We start from the raw sequence: 18,095 nt of genomic DNA, 5'->3' as shown, positions 1-18,095 counted from the left end.
GAAAAATCAGGACAAGGGGTGGGGGGTAATAGGTGCCTATATAAGAAAGAGCCCCAAAAATCGGGACTGTCCCTATAAAATTGGGACATATGATCACCCTAAATGGGACCCTGTTTTGATCGGAGCCTCTGGACACTACAGTAATAACTGCAATGATCACATTTCACAGGTTTAATTAGTTTTATTAATCTGGAAAGATTCTGCTTTCCTCTCAGTAGTAGAGGAGATAATGAATTGTTAGCTTATGACCCCTGCAGGATAGGTGTTTTCCCAGGTATGGACCACCTCCTCCTGAATAATTTTCAGACCGGAGGAGGGGAACTTTTATTCCCATAGAGGTTTGCACCAGAGGAATGCATAAAGAACTGAAGTCCAGCAAACTCCCCAACCCCTTCAAATTCCAAATGATCTTTGGCCCACTAGGCTACTGAATAGCTCCACTGCTCACAACCCAGCCAGAGCCATACCAAATTATAAAACACAACCAGTGATTGATATGGCAACTTGACAAAGAAGAATTTATATAGCCATTTGCATTGGTACTTAATGAAACTGTATATAGGGCCTTAGGAATAGTTCAGTAAGAAACTGATATACATCACCAACGTATTAATTAGTAGTAAATGACATCTTACCATTGACGATGTATTCTTTCCTCCACTGAAAGCTTTCATCAATCATCTTCAATGTATCATCCACAACATCATGACGCCAAATTAAATAATTTTCAACCCAATTATCATCTTGCCGCAATCTTTCCACATCTCTGGAATCATATTTATCTGATTTATCTAATTTAAAAAATGGAAATTTTTACTGTTGTAAATGTAAGAAATATTACAAAATTGAAACTAGGCAAGTTTCAGGGTAGCAGTTCTTTGGGAATAGAAAAGATCTCAAAGATTTCAACACATTTAAGCAAGCATGGAATAATATAAGCTATTGAAAATGTTTATCAATTACATTAAAAAGTGGAATTTATTAAGAAACTGACAATATTTCTTGGGGTTGGAAAGATATGCATTATGTATGATTTTTATTTAAAGAAAAATACAATAATTTTTGTCAATTTTAGTATCTGCATGACAAACAATTTTCTTCCTATCTTTTTCCTCAAATACACAGACAGACAGACTGGTTTCTAACAGAATTAATAATTTTATTAAGATGTTGTTGAAGTAAAAAAACAGTACAGAGTTTAAGCATAGAAATTTCTGGTTATCAGGGAATAAGGTACAGATTATTAAGGGGTACAAAATTCGGTTTAGGAACGGGTGGCGTAAGGAATATATAATCTGCAATCTCCCCGATTGTACTTTGACCCATTAAACTTTTACCTCCAGACACTGAGATATGGGGGTATGTTGTTCATATAATGGCTATGTTCAGGTGTGGAGTATAATGAGTGGATACGACGATGAGGATGGATTTACCCTCATTTGGTGGGATTTAATGTTCAGTGAGTTTATGGTTCCAGTTCATATGGTCCAATGGAAAATGTCTCTCAGTCCCTTTCCCATAGTTGATGCACGATGTCGTACCAGCTCACACCTCCTGGTACTGTCGGTGGCTGATGATGTGTTTGATGTAGATGTCCCTGGAGCATTGGATGGTGTCCGAGAGCATGAGTCACCGCATGAGCCATGCGTAGCGTCGACCGATCCCACAGGTCTGCAGCACACGCACGTTGCAGGGGTCCTAAGCGCCCAAGGCTCCGACGATCAGGGCATCCATCTGCACCTCGTAGCCCTTCACTCTCAGGGTGTCAGCCAGGGGAACGTATTTTTCCAGCTTACGAGCTCAGGCTTTGCAGAAGGCCAGGGTCCTGTTCTCAAAGGAGACCATGACGTCGACGAAAATGATCTTTTTCTGGGCCTCATTGGTGACTACCACGTCAGGTCGCAACTGGCTGTCAGTACCGGGGATGGCGCAGTTCGCGGCGACCTCCCCCAGGTGCGGTGCGATGGCTTTCACCAGGCGGTTCTGGATGGCGTTGTTGTGGTGCAGCTGCCAGGCTCTGGAGTGGGGCTTGCAGCTGCACAGGACGTGGAGCAGGGTCTCATTGGAGTAGCCACACTTCCTGCAACGCTTGTCTCGGTTCCCGTGGCGGATGGCTCCGTCAAGTGGGACGCAGTTGAGCCGGGCACGGTGGACGAACCGCCAGTTGGTGAAACGGGTGAAGCCGCCCCCGGCGAGGAAGTGGTTGCTGGCGTCCCACTTGCTGGTCAATTCGAAGGCTTTACCCTGGTCCGGTTTATGCTTCAGGGTTTCCATGTACAGTGAGTGGATGGCTGCCTTCAGGGTCCCCTCCAGCATACCCCTGGTGCTCGGGGTGATAATGGTGTTGTCGTCGGACCTGATCTGCGGCACCAGGACTCCCAGCTCCTAGCGCTCCTCGCACCACTCCCAGCAGCAGCCGATGCACTTTTCCAGGCAACACATGGCATTGCGAGTGCGGGACCACAGTGAAGCGATGTTGAGCCCGTCCCGTCCAAATTCGCCATCCAGGGAACTGCTCAGGAAGGTGGCGGTGTCTTGGTTGGAGGGAGCTCTGCCAATCCGCTTCTTTGTTGTGTCATGAAGGGCGTTTGCTGCGATGTTCCTTACCATGGTATTGGGACATGTCAGCAGGCATAAGGCGTGGGTGATCACCACGAGGTCACACAGGTCACCCATGCTGGGGACATTGGCACCGCCATGCCTGTGGGCGATGTAGACCAGCTCATTGCTGGCTCTCTGGGGAAGGAACAGCCAGTTCTTCACCAGCTGCCAGACGATCTTGTCTGCCTTATTGAGGGGTACCTTCACCATGGCGGATCCCCTTAGGACGAATGAGATGCAGGGGATCAGGAAGGTGTTCAGGGCGTTTATCTTCTGCCACGGTGCTAGCAGGGAGGCGTCGATCTTGGCGGCATCCTGCAAGATCTCCTGGATGATGTCCTCGGGTGTCTGCCGGACACGGAAATCCACCAGCGTGCTGGTACGCCTGCCCTTCTGCCAGGGGGATGACAGGCTCACCCTGGATCTGGAACCCTGTCATCTGCACCGAGCCCCTTTTGCTGCCGTCATTGTGGAGAATTGCGCACTTCTTTGCATTGAAGCAGAGCCCCATCCTATCGGCAGCTCGACTGGCGACATCTAGCATACGTTGGAGGTTCTCTGGGTCATCCGCGGTCAGAACCAGGTCATCCGCGTAAGCCAGGACGCTCACCCTCTCACTGTGGAGGTTGAAGCCATCTGTGCCATTGGAGATCCCTCGTGGCAACGGCTCCATGGTGAGGTTAAAGATGATGGGGCTGAGGGGACAGCCCTGCTTAACTCTGCTCCGGATCTCAGCGGTCTCCCCTTCGACCGAGCAAATGGTGGTGCTGCATCCCTCGTACACCTCTCGGATCACACAAAGTTCTCTGGCATCCCAAACTCCTGGAGCATGGCAAAGATGTGGTGGTGGGGTATGGACCCAAAGGCATTAGCCAGGTCAAGCCACACTACCATGCACTGCCTCCGCACCCTTAATCTAGAACAGGAATCGGCAACCTTTGGCACGCAGCCCACCAGGGAAATTCGCTGGCAGGCCAGGAGTTTGTTTACCTGCAGCGTCCACAGGTTTGGGTGTTTGCAGCTCCCACTGGCCACAGTTCACAGTTCCATACCAATGGGGGCTGCGGGAAGCGGCGTGGGCTGAGGGATGTGCTGGCCGCCGTTTGCCACAGCCCCCATTGGCCTGGGCTACCATTCCCAGCTGTGCTCTATGCCATCATATTAAACAAAATTAAGTGTTACATCTCAAAACACATTTCACAGTGCCTATTGGTTATACATTGATATTATTTTCCCATTATATCTAATTTTTGGTTTAGATTACAAAAAACAGCACAAGCCTTCCTACACGAGAAACCACAAACTGGTAGACATTTTATTGGAATTATTTTAAGGTCAAATGGGAACTGGAGGGTTCCATACCTATGAAAATCAGGTTATTGATTTAGGTGCCTAATTATGGGTTTTGTTGCTTAACTTTAGATAACTACCTTTGAAAATGACATGGGGGTATTGTTATTGACTTCTTCGGATGAGAAGGTTCAGTTTTTAGATCAATGCTGACTTCCATAAAAATGGTATAAAATGAAAGTAGTAAAGAAAATGTACTTTGTAACATTGAATTGCACCTCACAACAAAAAGTTAAAAAAATTACAACAGTGGCTGACAATAAGGTTAAAGCACATTATCTGGATACTTTCCCATACCCTTCAAATTTTTTTGTCTTTATAGATTGCTAGTTGTTTGGATGTAGTGACTGTGTCTAATTATTTTTATTATATATATGAGCATGCACGCACCCTGGTTAGTCTCAGACTCTCCATAATAATACATATATATACCACCCACGTACATATATATTATATATATATATATATATATATATACACACACATACACACACACACACACACCCCCCATAATAATACATATATATACACACATGCAAGCGCACAGTGATACAGTGCTTAGAATAAGGGCATGTGACAAAAATAGAGAAAATATATTTCTGCAGGTTTTGAAAGATTTCTGAGCATCCCTCTTTACTGTGTACTGAAAAACTTTTTAATTTCTCTTTGCTGCTTATAGATTTTATATTGATTTCTTATGTGGTTTTGCTCTCTGAAACTACTGCTATATATGATTATACCTAAAAACAAGTTTTTCCTTTCTCAAATACTTTTGTTAAACCTCAATTATTGGAAGAGGGAAAAACTGCTCGCTATTTCCGCAGCAAGCAACTGAAACAGCCTACCATTGAGATCACTGAAGGTAAAAAAAAGAGAAAACATATATTGGAAAATAGTAGAACTTATTAGATGATCCAGGATGGTTTCTGTTACTACATAGACTCCACATATGGATTTGAAGACCGAACACACCATGTTTAATTTTTGCTAAATTGAGAGTTCAAAATTATGATATTTTACCATTGTGCTGGCTGATATCTTTATAAGTAGATATTGATGAGTATATATAAATGCATATAAAATATATCTATTACACACACACAAAAATCAGAAACACTACGTCAAAAGAACTTTATTAAGATTGCAAAATCAAGCACTCAAAAGTTAGGAAATGCCAGAATTAAGGCTGCCTGTGCAACCTTAATTTGGCTCCATTGTCTGTATCCATTATGATAGAGCCTTTAATTATACAATCATATATTATTTTTATAATAGGAAGTGCTGTGCAACCTTAACAGTAGGCAGTTCCACCAGTAATGATGTAGTGTGGCATAAAGGTTCTATTTGCACATATTTCCATTTAACTCAGTGATTACTTTGTGTACATACCCTAAAATAGAATTTGGCCCTAAGCCTATTAGAAAGGTATCTAATCAATAAAAATTAGGAATACTAGAGTGAGGGGTGAAATGGAGGTAACAAGTACACAACAAAAGATGATTTGTTGAACCCTGAAGTTATCTGCAAAATTATGAAACAAATAAATTGATTAATATTTGCTGAATGTCTCAAGTAGCCATTAATCTATGTCCACTCTGCTAATGCATAACTAATGTTGTGGAATGGACAAAAAATAGAAAAAAAGAGAAGGGTTAACATGGTTTTTTAGCATGGTTATTTGTACAACTCACACATGCACTAAGTTCCTCTAAATTTTTGCTGAAGTGATAAGGAGAGATTCTCAGTCTTGTGACATTTACTTTTTATTTAAGATCAAGTACACTACTGTTAATGTGAAGGTACTCCTTTTAACTAAAATTTTCTACAGTTTAACCATCGAGAATTACCATAAATTACACACTTGTAAAATATTCTTGCTAGACAAGCTATGTACCCTAGTTATATTACGGCTTGGAAGAATTCAGTATTTGTTTTTGGTATTTTGATGGATCATATAAACTTTTTATTTATTTTAATTTTCAAATAGTTTTGAAAATATGCGGCTTTGTTTACTTTATTTTTATCTACTTGAATTTTCAGAGTTGCAGGAAATCAAGGCGGGGGAGGGGTCAGAAAATAATTCTTTAATGACATCCAGTCCCTGCAGGTGCAAGATGCACAGAAAGCGGAGATCTTGGCAGAGCAGAGCAGAGACACCTCACCCCCACCACCCCAGGACTAAAAGGAGGGCAAACCACAGCTGCAGAGGAGGCCACCCTGTTGCAAAATGACTCCCACATTCCCAACCATGAGTGAGTGAGCGAGCAGGACTGGGACACTGGGTACTACGGGGGTTCCCCACAGTATTCCTGCAGGCACAAAGTAAGATGGGAGAAGACTGCGATCCTGGTGGGACAACGCCAGGATCACCAGCCCCTGGCTGGGGGAAGACCACACTGCTGTCTTTGGCCCTGGGGCTGTGCAGGGAGCCCCCTGCAGCCCCACTATCAATACCTACTCACTCACTCACCAGCCAGAGATGGGGGACATCCCCAAGCAGGAGCCATTTAGCAACAGGATCACCTCCCCCACAGCCAGGGGCCCATCTTCCTCCTCAAGATCCTGGCCATGGGCTCCTCTTCTTCCTTCTCCTCACAGTCCTAGCCCAGGTCTCTGCTCTGCCTCACCAGGACCAGGACTTTCCCCACATCTTGGGCCTGCAGAGATTGGGATCCCTGAAGGCGCTAGGTGCATCGGAGGCTGTGCTGGCCAACAGCTAACGATGGGTATCTGTGTCAGATGAAAACAAGATTTACTGACCAACAATTTAAATTGAATCCTGACAAGGTCCAACTAGCCCAGTATCCTGTCTTCCGACAGTGGCCACTGCATGTGGCCCAGAAGGACTGAACTGAAGAGGTAGTCATCAAGTGATGGCATACAGAGGTTAGGGACGCTATTTCTCCCCATCCTGGCTAATAACCATTGATGGACCTATCCTCCATGAATTTATCTAGTTCTTTTTTGAACCCTGTTATGGTCTTGGCCTTCACAACATCCTCTGGCAAGGAGTTCCACAGGTTAAACTGTGTGTTGTGTGAAGAAATACTTCCTTTTATTTGTTTTAAACCTGCTGCCCATTCATTTTATTTGGTGACCCCCTAGTTCTTGTGTTATGAGAAGAAGTAAGCAACAGTTCCTTATCTACTTTCTCTACAACAGTCATTATTTTATAGACCTCAATCATATCTCCCCTTAGCCATCTCTTTTCCAAGCTGAAAACTCCCAGTCTTATTAATATCTCCTCATATGGAAGCCATTCCATACCCCTTATTTTTGTTACCCTTTTATGAACCTTTTCCAATTCCAATATATATATTTTTTGAGATGGGGTGACCATATCGGCACACAGTAATCAAGATGTGGGCGTACCATGGATTTATATAGAGGCAACATGATATTTTCTGTCCTATTATATATCCCTTTCTTAATTATTCCCAGCATTCTGTTCGCTTTTTTGACTGCCACTGCACGCTGAGTGGATGTTTTCAGAGAACTATCCACAATTACTCCAAGATCTCGATCTTGAGTGGTAACAGCAAATTTAGACCACATCATTTTATATGTATAGTTGGGATTATGCTTTCCAATGTGCATTACTTTGCATTTATCAACATTAAATTTCACCTGCCATTTTGTTGCCCAGTCACCCAGTTCTGAGAGATCTTTTTGTAGCTCTTCACAGTCTGCCAGGGTCTTAACTATCTTTAGTAATTTTGTATCATTTGCAAGTTTTGTCACCTCACTGTTTACCCCTTTTTCCAGATCATTTATGAATATGTTGAATAGGACTGGTCCTAGAACAGACCCGGGGGGGGGGGGAGGGAGGAAGAAGGGGGGGGGGAACGACACACCACTATTTACCTCTCTCCATTCTGAAAACTGACCATTTATACCTACCTGTTGTTTCCTATCTGTTAACCAGTTGCCAATCCATGACAGCACCTTCCCTCTTATCCCATGGCAGCTTACTTTGTGTAAGAGCCTTTGGTGAGGGACCTTGTCAAAGGTTTTCTGAAAATCTAAATACGCTATACCCATTGGATCCCCTTAGTCCACATGCTTGTTGACTCCCTCAAAGAATTCTGGTAGATTGGTGAGGCATGATTTCCCTTTACTAAAACCATGTTGACGCTTCCTCAACATCTATATGTCTGACAATATTCTTTATTATAGTTTCATCCAGTTTGCCAGGAGATTCTGCAGGAGAAAGTCTTTCTCCAGCAGAACCTCTAAACTCTTCATATTCCCAGTGCCAGCAACAGCCTATAAAACCTTAATCAATAAATTAAATGTTCACTTAATTAATTAGTCATTACTATCAGAGATGATGACTTCGAAAAAGTGAAAAGGGAGACCGGTTACTTACCCGTAACTGCAGTTCAGAGATTTTTGCTGCAGTGACCTTTACAAAGATGATGGGTCTGAAGAAGATCAGATTAAATGAAGACTAAACACCACTCCACCAAACAAAAGTCTAAATCTATTATATACCATATTAATGCATGGATAGTATTCCAAATATCAGCCCTGAAAATATCCACTACAGGGACATTTCTGAGGCAAGTTGTGAAGATTGTTCTGGCTCTATACGAATGCACCCTAAGGTGCTCAGGAACTATGATGATCTCCAAAGCAAAATGTGTTTTCATGTAAAATATTAATTTACCAAGACAGTCCAAGCAGATAAGAATCCAAGCTTTGGTCTTCCCCAGAAGTTGCAGTCTAGAGGACTACTGTTTTTTCAGATTAAATATGCAGAGAGCACTTAGCTTTTAATTATGCACTTTAGAGACTCCCAACACATTAGGGAAGAAAGTGGCAAACTGAGTCTGATTTAGATTGAAGTTAAGACACTACATTAGTTAAAAACTCTGGTAAAGTTTCAAATTATGGGTGCCTGACGTTTAGCTCTTAGACACATATTTCATCCAGGAACTCTGATTGACTTTTAGTGGGAGATGCTAGTTCTCAGCATCATGAAAACTCTTTTTGGGAGTTAGGAGACAGTCTAATACATTGGGAAAGGTAGCAGATGCTAGGTCAATCAGCTTGCGGTCTGCCCAGAGAAAATCTCCAGATTTTGCCGGCCTAGCAGATGGAGTACAATTACCAGTAACTACTTCTAAGAAACATTAAAACTTCTCTCTTTCTCTGTTAAGGTTATGAAATTCAGAAAGCTAACTGTGGGGACTTTTTGCATAGGTGTAAAATACTTCCCTTTTGTATGGAAGAGGCACTGAAAGCTCCAGCGTTAGACTGAGGATGTTTATAAATACTGACAGCCCCAAACTGGGGCTAACAGCTGCACCTTTGCTTCCGTCTTTCTGGTTTTCCGGATAAACCTTGAAAGCAATTATATCAAAAGGTAGGCATACAAGATCCGTACATGCCATCTTTGAAACAAGGTCATTGACAAGACAACAGAACTTATACATCCTTGAGGTACAGAGCCAGAACCAATTCCGAGGACTTAAGAAATGAGATCTGATGTTACAATTCTTAACTCCAACTTTCAAATGACTTTGTTCAATCTTCACAGACCTAGAGTGGGCCAAAGTTCTCACTATCCCCTTCATTCTTTTGGAGATTTGACAAGAAGAGTAAAATACCTTTTCCCCCGATAAATCCTAAGAGGCACAGCAGCTACATGGAATGGATCTAGATGGAATTACTGCTTTCTGTAACCTCCAAATCCACTTTTTCAAAATAATTATAGTCCACGCCATTGGGAGAGACAAACAGTTCCCAAAAGGGATTAAGTCCAAAAGGTTTGAGCTGAGAGTTTGAAACCTAGCCTGACAAGTGTGGCTTTGCTGAAGACTCAGGACACGATATTACAGTTGCAGGTTTTTATTTCTGAAACCTGATTTCCTGTTCCTGAAAGAATAGTCGTTGAATAATTTCCAAGAGCCCTTTCTGTAGTCGTCTGCAGGTTGAAAAGATTGACCTTGACTTTGATACAATGAGGGTTTCTGTTTTTTGTTAAAGAACGGATACAGATCCAATGAATGAAGAATGGATTTTGAATCCTCCAGGGTTTCTTCTAGGTTTCACTGGCTTTCTTGCTTTAAGTTCTGCCTTGTATGGGAATAGATCTACTTTTGTTCACACACTTTGGGGGAATTAGAGCATATCTTTTCTAACTGCATTTGCTACAAAATGTGCTATTTTACCCAAAGCACCAGAAGCAACGTTTGGCCATATTCTGTGCCTCTGTACGATGGTTTTTTCTTCCTTTAGGTCTAACAGGTGAGCCAAGGTCATACAACTTGTAATAAAGAATATAAACCGTACTTATGAGATAGGGGACTCTAAAGAGAACTTAGAAATCATGGTTGACAACCAGATGAACGTGAGCTGCCAGTAGGAAGCTGTAGCAAAAAGAGCTAATGCAACCCTTAGATGTATAAACAAGTAAATATTGAGTAAGAAAAGGAGGCTGTATTACCTTTAACTACAGTACCAATGAATCTGCTACTGGAATATTGTGTCTAGTTCCAGTGTCCATACTTTAAGAAGGATGTTGAAAAATTGTAGAGAGTTTAGAGAAGAAGCAGCACAAAAATGGTTTAAGGCCTGGAAAACAGACCATACAGTGAGAGACTTGAGAAGCTCAATCTATTTAGGTTATCAGAGGAAAGGTTAAGTGGTGATTTGATCACAGGCTGTAAGTATCTGCAATGGGAGAAGACAACAGAAGATAGAAGGTTTTTTTAATCTAGCAGATAAAGTCATAGAACTGACTAGAATAGTATATCTTTCTTAGGCCTTGTCTACACTACAAAGTTTTGCTGGCAAAAGTTATGCCGCTTTAATCAAAACCACTGTTGCATAGCCACACTAGCTCCTTGTGTCGGCAGAGTGCATCCACACTAACAGTTCTTGCATTGACACAGAGCAGTGCATGGCAGTAGCTATGCCACTGTGCAACTGGCTGCAGGGTGCTTTGGGTGCCTGCCTGGCTGTGGTTCTGTGAAACCCCCAGAGTTCTCCCACAGCCTCCTCAGCTGCAGGGAGTAGCATCCTGAGCAGCTCTGTGAGCTCTCCCTGTTGAGGAACATCAAAGCAGCACAGCAGTCCCTCCCCATCCCCCCACTCCCAGTCAGTGTTCCTAGTGCAGGGCAGAACAGGAGCATTTCTGTTTAATGATTTGCTCTTTGTTCCCAAATGGAGCAGCACACTCAGCTATTGGATACTTCCTGTAGCTTTGAAAGGGGAGGAGCAGATGCCTGTAGGGCAGCAGAGATCAAAACAGTGAGCAGAGTGGTCAGGCAGGCATTGTGGGATACTGGTGGAAGCCAGTTATGTCGAAAAAAATGAACAGCAGCTATGCCGCTCATTGAGACTGTTTTGTTTTGTCAGCAAAACAGCAGTTTTGCCACCAAAACCAGCTTTGTAGCGTATACACCTCCCCTATTTTGTCAGCAAAATGCAGCTTTTGATGACAAAACTTCGCAGTGTAGACAAGGTCTTATTCTTTCATTATCTGCACTGATACAAATGTAAATATATCATTTCTCAGCTGTCAGAGTCTGGAGTCAGAGCCAGAGCCTGGAAAAACATGTTTTTCAGAACCTAAACAGACATGAACAGGCAAGCAACACATTTACCTTTAAGAAGTGTTGTGCTGTTTTTTTAAAAAACTAGTCACAGCACAAGCCTCTGTGAGCCCTTCCCATATATGTAAATCATGGTTCTCTCAGCACACAGAATTCAAAACATGGAGGGTCTGATCCTACTCATATTAAAGACAACTACAGATTTGTCCTTGCCTTAAATGAGGACAGGAACAAAACTTACATTTGAAATGAGTTCTGTGTACCAAGAGAACTACATACGGGAAAAATCTAAGAAACTGTTTACAAAATTGTATTTGAAAATGCACTGATGCCTAAGGAAAAACATGAATTGATAATTCAAATATTATTACATATATTTAATATGTTTTCTTCAATTCCCTTCCCTTATTTATTACTAGAGACTTTGCATGGGGAATGATTAAGCTACTATTAAAACAATTAGTAGTATTCTTTCAGGATCACACTACTTACATTGAGGAAAGGAACACTGCAACAGTAGCAACACAAGGCCATAAGCCCAGTTGTGGAAATTTCCTAAGCAGTGAAAAGTATTAGCAAAGAAAAAGAAGGAAAAAGTAAGACTGATTGACAGATGCTGCTATTACCAGTCACTACCGGCAAATAATCTTGTTTTCATTGTTTCTGTCTCACCACCCCAACCACTTATGTTAACGGCTCTTTCCAAAAAAGATCCCCCCCCCCCCCGCATGGACCAGCCTGCACTGCCAAAATCTTGCATATCAGTACTGCTCAGCTAGCAGCCACTAATCCTTCAAGCTGAGCAAAATGAACTTTTAAAAGCATATTTCCAATATTCAGATACAGAGCATTTTGATACTAGAAAATATGATTTTTGTTCATAGGCACAGGCTGTTTCCTTTAACTCAAACAATGAAGACAGAAAATACATTTTTAAAAATATATCAATGAAAAACTCAGAAACTCAGAAACTAAGAAAAACTCAGATCATAGTGAACATGAAAACATATGTTTTCCAGATCAGATACCTCAGGTTTGCCTAATCTTCCTTCCAAATTGCTTCAAGGGACATGGACAAAGAGGCACTCTCATGCAAGTACCCTCATGTAAGTTTTTGGGAAATTAGACTGTGAAATTATCCTATATTTATATGATGCCTTAAGTTTTGTATTGTTTCTCAAACTATAGCTGGTTATTAAACAGCTGGTTACTTTAACCACATAGATGAACCAGCCTTATAAAAACTTCTCAAATGGTGAATTTGATTCCTAAGTCCTACACTGCAAATTATCAACACAGCAGTATACTCTCTCTGATTATTCTTTAGATTTAAGATGGTTCAAAAACTATGCAATGAAGGGCTAGTCTACACTAGAAGTATTACATGGGCGTGGCTTCACCGATGCAGCTGTGCATGGTAGCACGTCTGGTGACAACACTCTATGCCAATGGGCGAGCGCTCTCCCATCAGCATAATGAATCCACCTCCACAAGAAGCAGTAGCTGTGTCGGTGGGAACTATACCACCAACATAGCACTGCCCACATCGGCATTTAGGTCGATGTCACTTGTGTCACTCAGGGGGGTGGCCTTTTTCACACCCGAGAGCCATGTAAGTTATACCAAAGTAAGTGGTAGTATAGACCTGGCCTTAGTCTTTGTAGTTAGATGTACCAGTTAAAACAGGTTACATTTCATATTCAAATTTCTTTAAAGGTAAGCAGACAAGGAATATATATTTTTAATTTACTCTTTTTTTTATGGAATGTGAAAAAAGCTTGAATGGCAGCCAATAGGCTTAAGAGTTTTCACTAAACGAATATTTCAAAGGCTCTCCAACTTTTCATATCAACAAAAAAACAACACTACAACAATATAACATCACATTACAACATTAGTAAACGTGATCGTGACACTGACACCTCAGTTTTAGTATGCTTTCTCTGCTGAGGCAACCCAGAGATCATGAATTCTGCATTATGGTATGGTACCTTTCTGTTATGGGGCAAAAAACTCTCCCCAGTATAATCACAGACACTGACTTCCTTGCGTAATTAAATAAAGAGGCAAAACAGTGGAAGCGGCAGTTCTCTCATACTCAAATATAATACTACAAGCAAGTTTAGTGGACTCTCTGAACACAGCAGCAGCCCACATCTCTCAAGCTATCTCCTTCAGTGCTGGGGCCCAAATTTAAGACAGGTTAACAGAACTGGATATCAAGCAGTGTTTTCTTCCTTTACAACAGAGCAGTCCATTTTTGTTTCAGGTGTTCAAAGGTGTATCTGACTCAGAGTTCCTCACATTTTCTCAGATAAGGAGAAGAGGAAAATTAAGTATAACATGTACTATGTTCTTAACAGCTTGTCTGGTTCTGCTGATTGTTCCCCACTGAAGCCAAAATTCTCATTTTTTCGCATTGCAATTGATTACTGTATGAAGGATCATGATGCCACAAACAAAGAACTACAACCTCAAGGCAAGTTAACTGAAGAAATCATAATCCTACTTTCATGAAAAAAATAGAACTAAAGAAAAAAAATCTCTGGAACATGATCAGAAAAAGCATTTATGGAAAAGATATTTCTATAGCAATTCCAAGAAGTTTTAACAACTGTTTGTATTCCAGTAGCAATGGTATAAGCTTCTTCTTTAAGGGTTTTAGTCAGCCCAACACAGCTTTTGTGGCTAATAGCCAATGGAAATTCCACAGACTTATCTAGCTATGATCAGGGAGGCTGCTCACTATTCCAAGAAGATACTACTTCTCAACAGAGATTGTATAAGAACCAAGCAGCATTAGATAACCACCCAAGACCATCATTACATGGCTATGGTCTCATGATAAAAATCACACTGATAAAGAGTAATCCTCCTTCCCTGATACTAATATGGGGGAAGGAATTGTTTCCGGTCTGAAAAGGACCATATTCAAGAGGCTTTATAATCCAAAAATGAACCCCAATGTCTCACAGTTCTGTTATGGAATTGTCAAGGTCATCTTTACTTATGTAGAGATTTCATATGGTACAGTAAGTTCTCTGCTCCACGGTATATATTTTAATAATTCTATCAGCACTCAAGCAGTAATATAATTTCTCTTTGACCAGAGAAAGGCAAAGACATTTCTGAATACGAGATGAGTGGGACAAAAACTTTGTGTTTGGTTTTGTTTTTTAAACAAATTCACAAAACTTGTAGCTAAGGAAGGTTGACTATGCACAGGTGCCTAGTTAAAACAGTTGTGCGGAGAAAAATATACTGAAGGTACATATACAGAGGTTTTACCAAATAAAATATAATCTATTAATGAGAGCTGTTGGCTGAAAAGATAACATTAGAAATTCAGAAGTTCTGCTCTTTAATCAGGAATATTTTCATGACAAAGTTCAATTTTTCATTACAAGAACTGTAGCTGCTTGGGCTGTTAAAAAAGTGGCAATTTATTTCCTTTTTATAGTGGGAAAAGTATATCCACCCTCCAGTCCCCCTGAACTCAAAACTCACTGAGCTCAGTGACAGCACCCTCTCTCCCACCTTCCCAAACTAGTAAAGAAAAATTCACCTTCAGGCAAAGCCTAAAATATTGCAGCCCCAAAAGATGAAAGTTACAATCTTTCATAATTACTGAAAATAGGGAGTTTGAATGCTGGCCATTATACAAACTTAACCATAGCTGTCCCTGTCTGTTCTACTGTAACAAAAAAAAAAAATCAAGATTAATGTGCCCCAAATTTAAATTTGAGTCCAATTATGCAGCATTCAAGGTTTTTGTTTTGTTTTTTTAAAACAGAACAGCACAGAAATCACAATAAGCGCTCACTATCAAGTCACAAGAATTCTTATTATAGCCCAAACCCCACAAACACTTATTCACATTTAACTTCAATAGGACTACTCATGGGTGTAAAGTTAAAGCACGTGTGCATTTGCAGGTTTGAGGCCTATATTAAGAGTCCAGGGTGTACAACTAACACAATTAATTCCACATATACACGGAAGAGATACTGGAATCACTTGTAGGTAGTTCTCTGAAAACTTCAGCTCAATGTGCAACAGCAGTCAAAAAGGCCAACAGAATGTTAGAAACTATTAGTGAAGGGATAGTAAAGAACACTGAAAATAGCATAATGCCCCTATATAAATCCATGGTGTACCGACACCTTGAATACTTCTGGCTGCCCTATCTCAGGAAGTATAGAACGTAACCGGAACAGGTTCCAAGAAGGGCAACAAAGATGAAGGGTATGGAACAGATTCCATAAAAGGCAAGACTAAAAAGATTAGCACTGTTCACCTTAGAGAAAACACAACTAAAAAGGATATGATAAAATGTCTACAAAATCAGGAATGGTGTAGAAAAAGTGAACAGAGAAATATTATTTACTCTTTCCCACAAAATTTCACTGGGTGGCAGCTGGTTTTTGTTAACAGGCATCAGGTTTAATACAAACAAGAGGAAGTACTTTTTTGCAAAATTAACTTCTAGAACTCAGTGCTATGGAATGTTGTGATGGTCAAAAGTATAACTAGGTTAAAAAAAAAAAAAACTAAATAAGTTCATGGAGGATAGATTCACCAGTGGCTACTAGCTATGATGGCTGGGAATGCAACCCCAAGCTCGGGACAACCTAAACCTCTACCAGAAGCCAGGGGGGAGTGGGAAGGGGAAAACAGGTGGATCATTTCAACTGCCCTATTCTGTACACACCCCCTGTAGCTCTGGTTCTAGCCATTGTTGGAGACAGGATACTGGACTAAACAGACCACTGGTCTGACACAGTATCATAGTTCTTATGCTGCTGGGTTCTTATATTCATGATTTACATTACAATTCCTAAGAAGAAAGGGGAGAGATATTATCTACACTGAATGCCCCAAATCACGTTTGAGATCATGTTAAAGCAGTGGTTCTCAACCCACAGGCTGCTTGTGGCCCAATCAGCACACAGCTGAGATCCATGTGGCATCCTCAGGGACATACAGGTAGCATATATATGGTGTGAATGTGCCGGCCCACGTAACACATAGAGAGCTGCATACGAAGCCCACAATGGTAAATCGGTTGAGAAGCACTGTGTTAGAGTACGTTTACACTGGCTGTGTTAGAAAACTAAAAAGTTTTCTAATACCACAATGCTAAATACTAAATGAAGTTGTTTGACGTTGTGTTAATTAAGGTGCTGTCACCCTATGTATTTTCCCAGCGTAGACATGGGGAAATCAACACAGACAAAGAGACCTCTTTTAGGTCATCTATTGTCTCTGGTCTTATACTAACAGTGCAAGCTCTTTGGGGCAGGGACTGTCTTTTTATACAGTGCATAGGACAATGGGGTCTTGGTTCATGACTAGGGCTTTTAGGTCCTAGTGTAATATAAATAATAATAATAATAATAATAATAGGAATCAAAGTGAATCAGCACTATGTCCATTTTATCCTTGGCCTCCTCTCTAACACTGCCAACTAGAAGCGAACTAATTACAGTGATGATTTATGATGCAGTCACCTGAGTAGTAGAAAATGGAACAAACAGGAGCAACTCATTTCACAGAAACTACCAAGTGTGTACAGCATGGATACGTGTTAGACCCCATGATCTAGAAATGAAGGGCTCTGCATGTCAACTCACCTGAAAAAGGGCAAGACATCAATTCACTTGGGTGCATGGGGAAAAGAGAATGGCAAAATGACACAAGAATTACAAAATAACTAAGGGTTGAGCAAACCGTGTGATGTGCAATCTGTGCGAAGAAACACTTGTCCTAACATTCCCCCAGCATTGCAGCTGGGGATGGACAGCACAGGAAACCCTAAAACGGATGGACATCCCCACCACCGTGGTACCAACCTTGCAGATATTCAGTCTCAAAGCGCCGTCTGGTTTCGCTAATTAAGGCAGCCTTGTCCTGCTGCTGAGACACAAGAGGATAAACCCTGTATGAGACACCCCCTCCCCCGCACCCCTTTCCCAGGTATCCCCCTCTCCGCCAGTGCCCCCCGCCCCACTCCTTTGTGTCCTCCAACCCACATGCCCTCCAATGGTCCCCCTCCCCCGCCACTGTCCCCGACCCCCCCAGTCGTCCCCCCCCGCAAGTTTGGACCCCCTCGTTCCCCCCTCCCCGGGCTCCGCAGCAGGGGGGAGGGGCAGAGACGCGGCTCTCGGGGGGGGTGCGTGGGAGAAATCACCGACCGCCTCGCTCTCGCGCAACTACTCACGCCGGCCATGGTCCCGCTGAGGCTCTGCGGACCCTGCACCAGCAGGTGACAAGGCAGCAGGGCGGGGCGGGGGCGGAGGAGAAGCGCGTGACGGGAGGGAGGGAGGGAGGGGGGGCTAGGGAGCGCCAACTGACGCCGCGCGCTTCCCGGAACTGCCCCCAACAAGTCAATCAGCCCGCCGCCGTCCGCCCCAATGACGCCCGCCCGGGAGCGAGCCCCGCCCCGCGCCTCCCAAAGCCCCGCCCCGCGCCCGCCCGTCATGTCTTGCCTCTCTCCTCCTCTCCAGCCTTGCCGGGAGAGTTTCCTCTCCCACAATGCTTTGCGGGGCGGTGTCCGCGCGCGCGGGACAGGTAAGGTCGCGT

At 42.4% G+C, this 18,095-nt stretch overlaps 2 protein-coding genes across 5 annotated transcripts in view; one reads left to right on the top strand and one right to left on the bottom strand.

Moving 5' to 3' along the window:
- Positions 1-17,836, bottom strand: part of MOSPD2 (motile sperm domain containing 2) — a 62,420-nt gene extending 44,584 nt beyond the window's left edge. The window contains exons 1-3 of one of the 4 annotated variants that reach the window (XM_073355640.2): positions 17,734-17,836; positions 17,366-17,429; positions 636-791 (exon numbers count right to left, since the gene is read on the bottom strand). In XM_073355640.2, coding sequence (XP_073211741.1) covers positions 636-791; positions 17,366-17,429; positions 17,734-17,742 — 229 coding nt within the window. In that variant the 5' untranslated portion in view covers positions 17,743-17,836. Of the gene's footprint in view, positions 1-635; positions 792-17,146; positions 17,173-17,365; positions 17,430-17,733 lie in introns of those variants that run through there. The other 3 variants (XM_073355649.2, XM_073355651.2, XM_073355660.2) reach the window with 3 other exon arrangements.
- A 219-nt stretch (positions 17,837-18,055) lies between these two features.
- The window catches only part of FANCB (FA complementation group B), a 28,454-nt gene continuing 28,414 nt past the window's right edge, over positions 18,056-18,095 (top strand). The window contains exon 1 of the mRNA XM_073355578.2: positions 18,056-18,083. The gene's annotated coding sequence lies outside the window, so the exon portion shown is untranslated. The remainder of the gene's footprint in view (positions 18,084-18,095) is intronic.

This window comes from Lepidochelys kempii, chromosome 1, assembly GCF_965140285.1.
Source record: "Lepidochelys kempii isolate rLepKem1 chromosome 1, rLepKem1.hap1, whole genome shotgun sequence".
Lineage (NCBI taxonomy): Eukaryota > Metazoa > Chordata > Testudines > Cheloniidae > Lepidochelys > Lepidochelys kempii.
The sequence above is the reverse complement of the archived record's forward strand: the minus strand, read 5'-3'. Positions and strand labels throughout refer to the sequence as shown.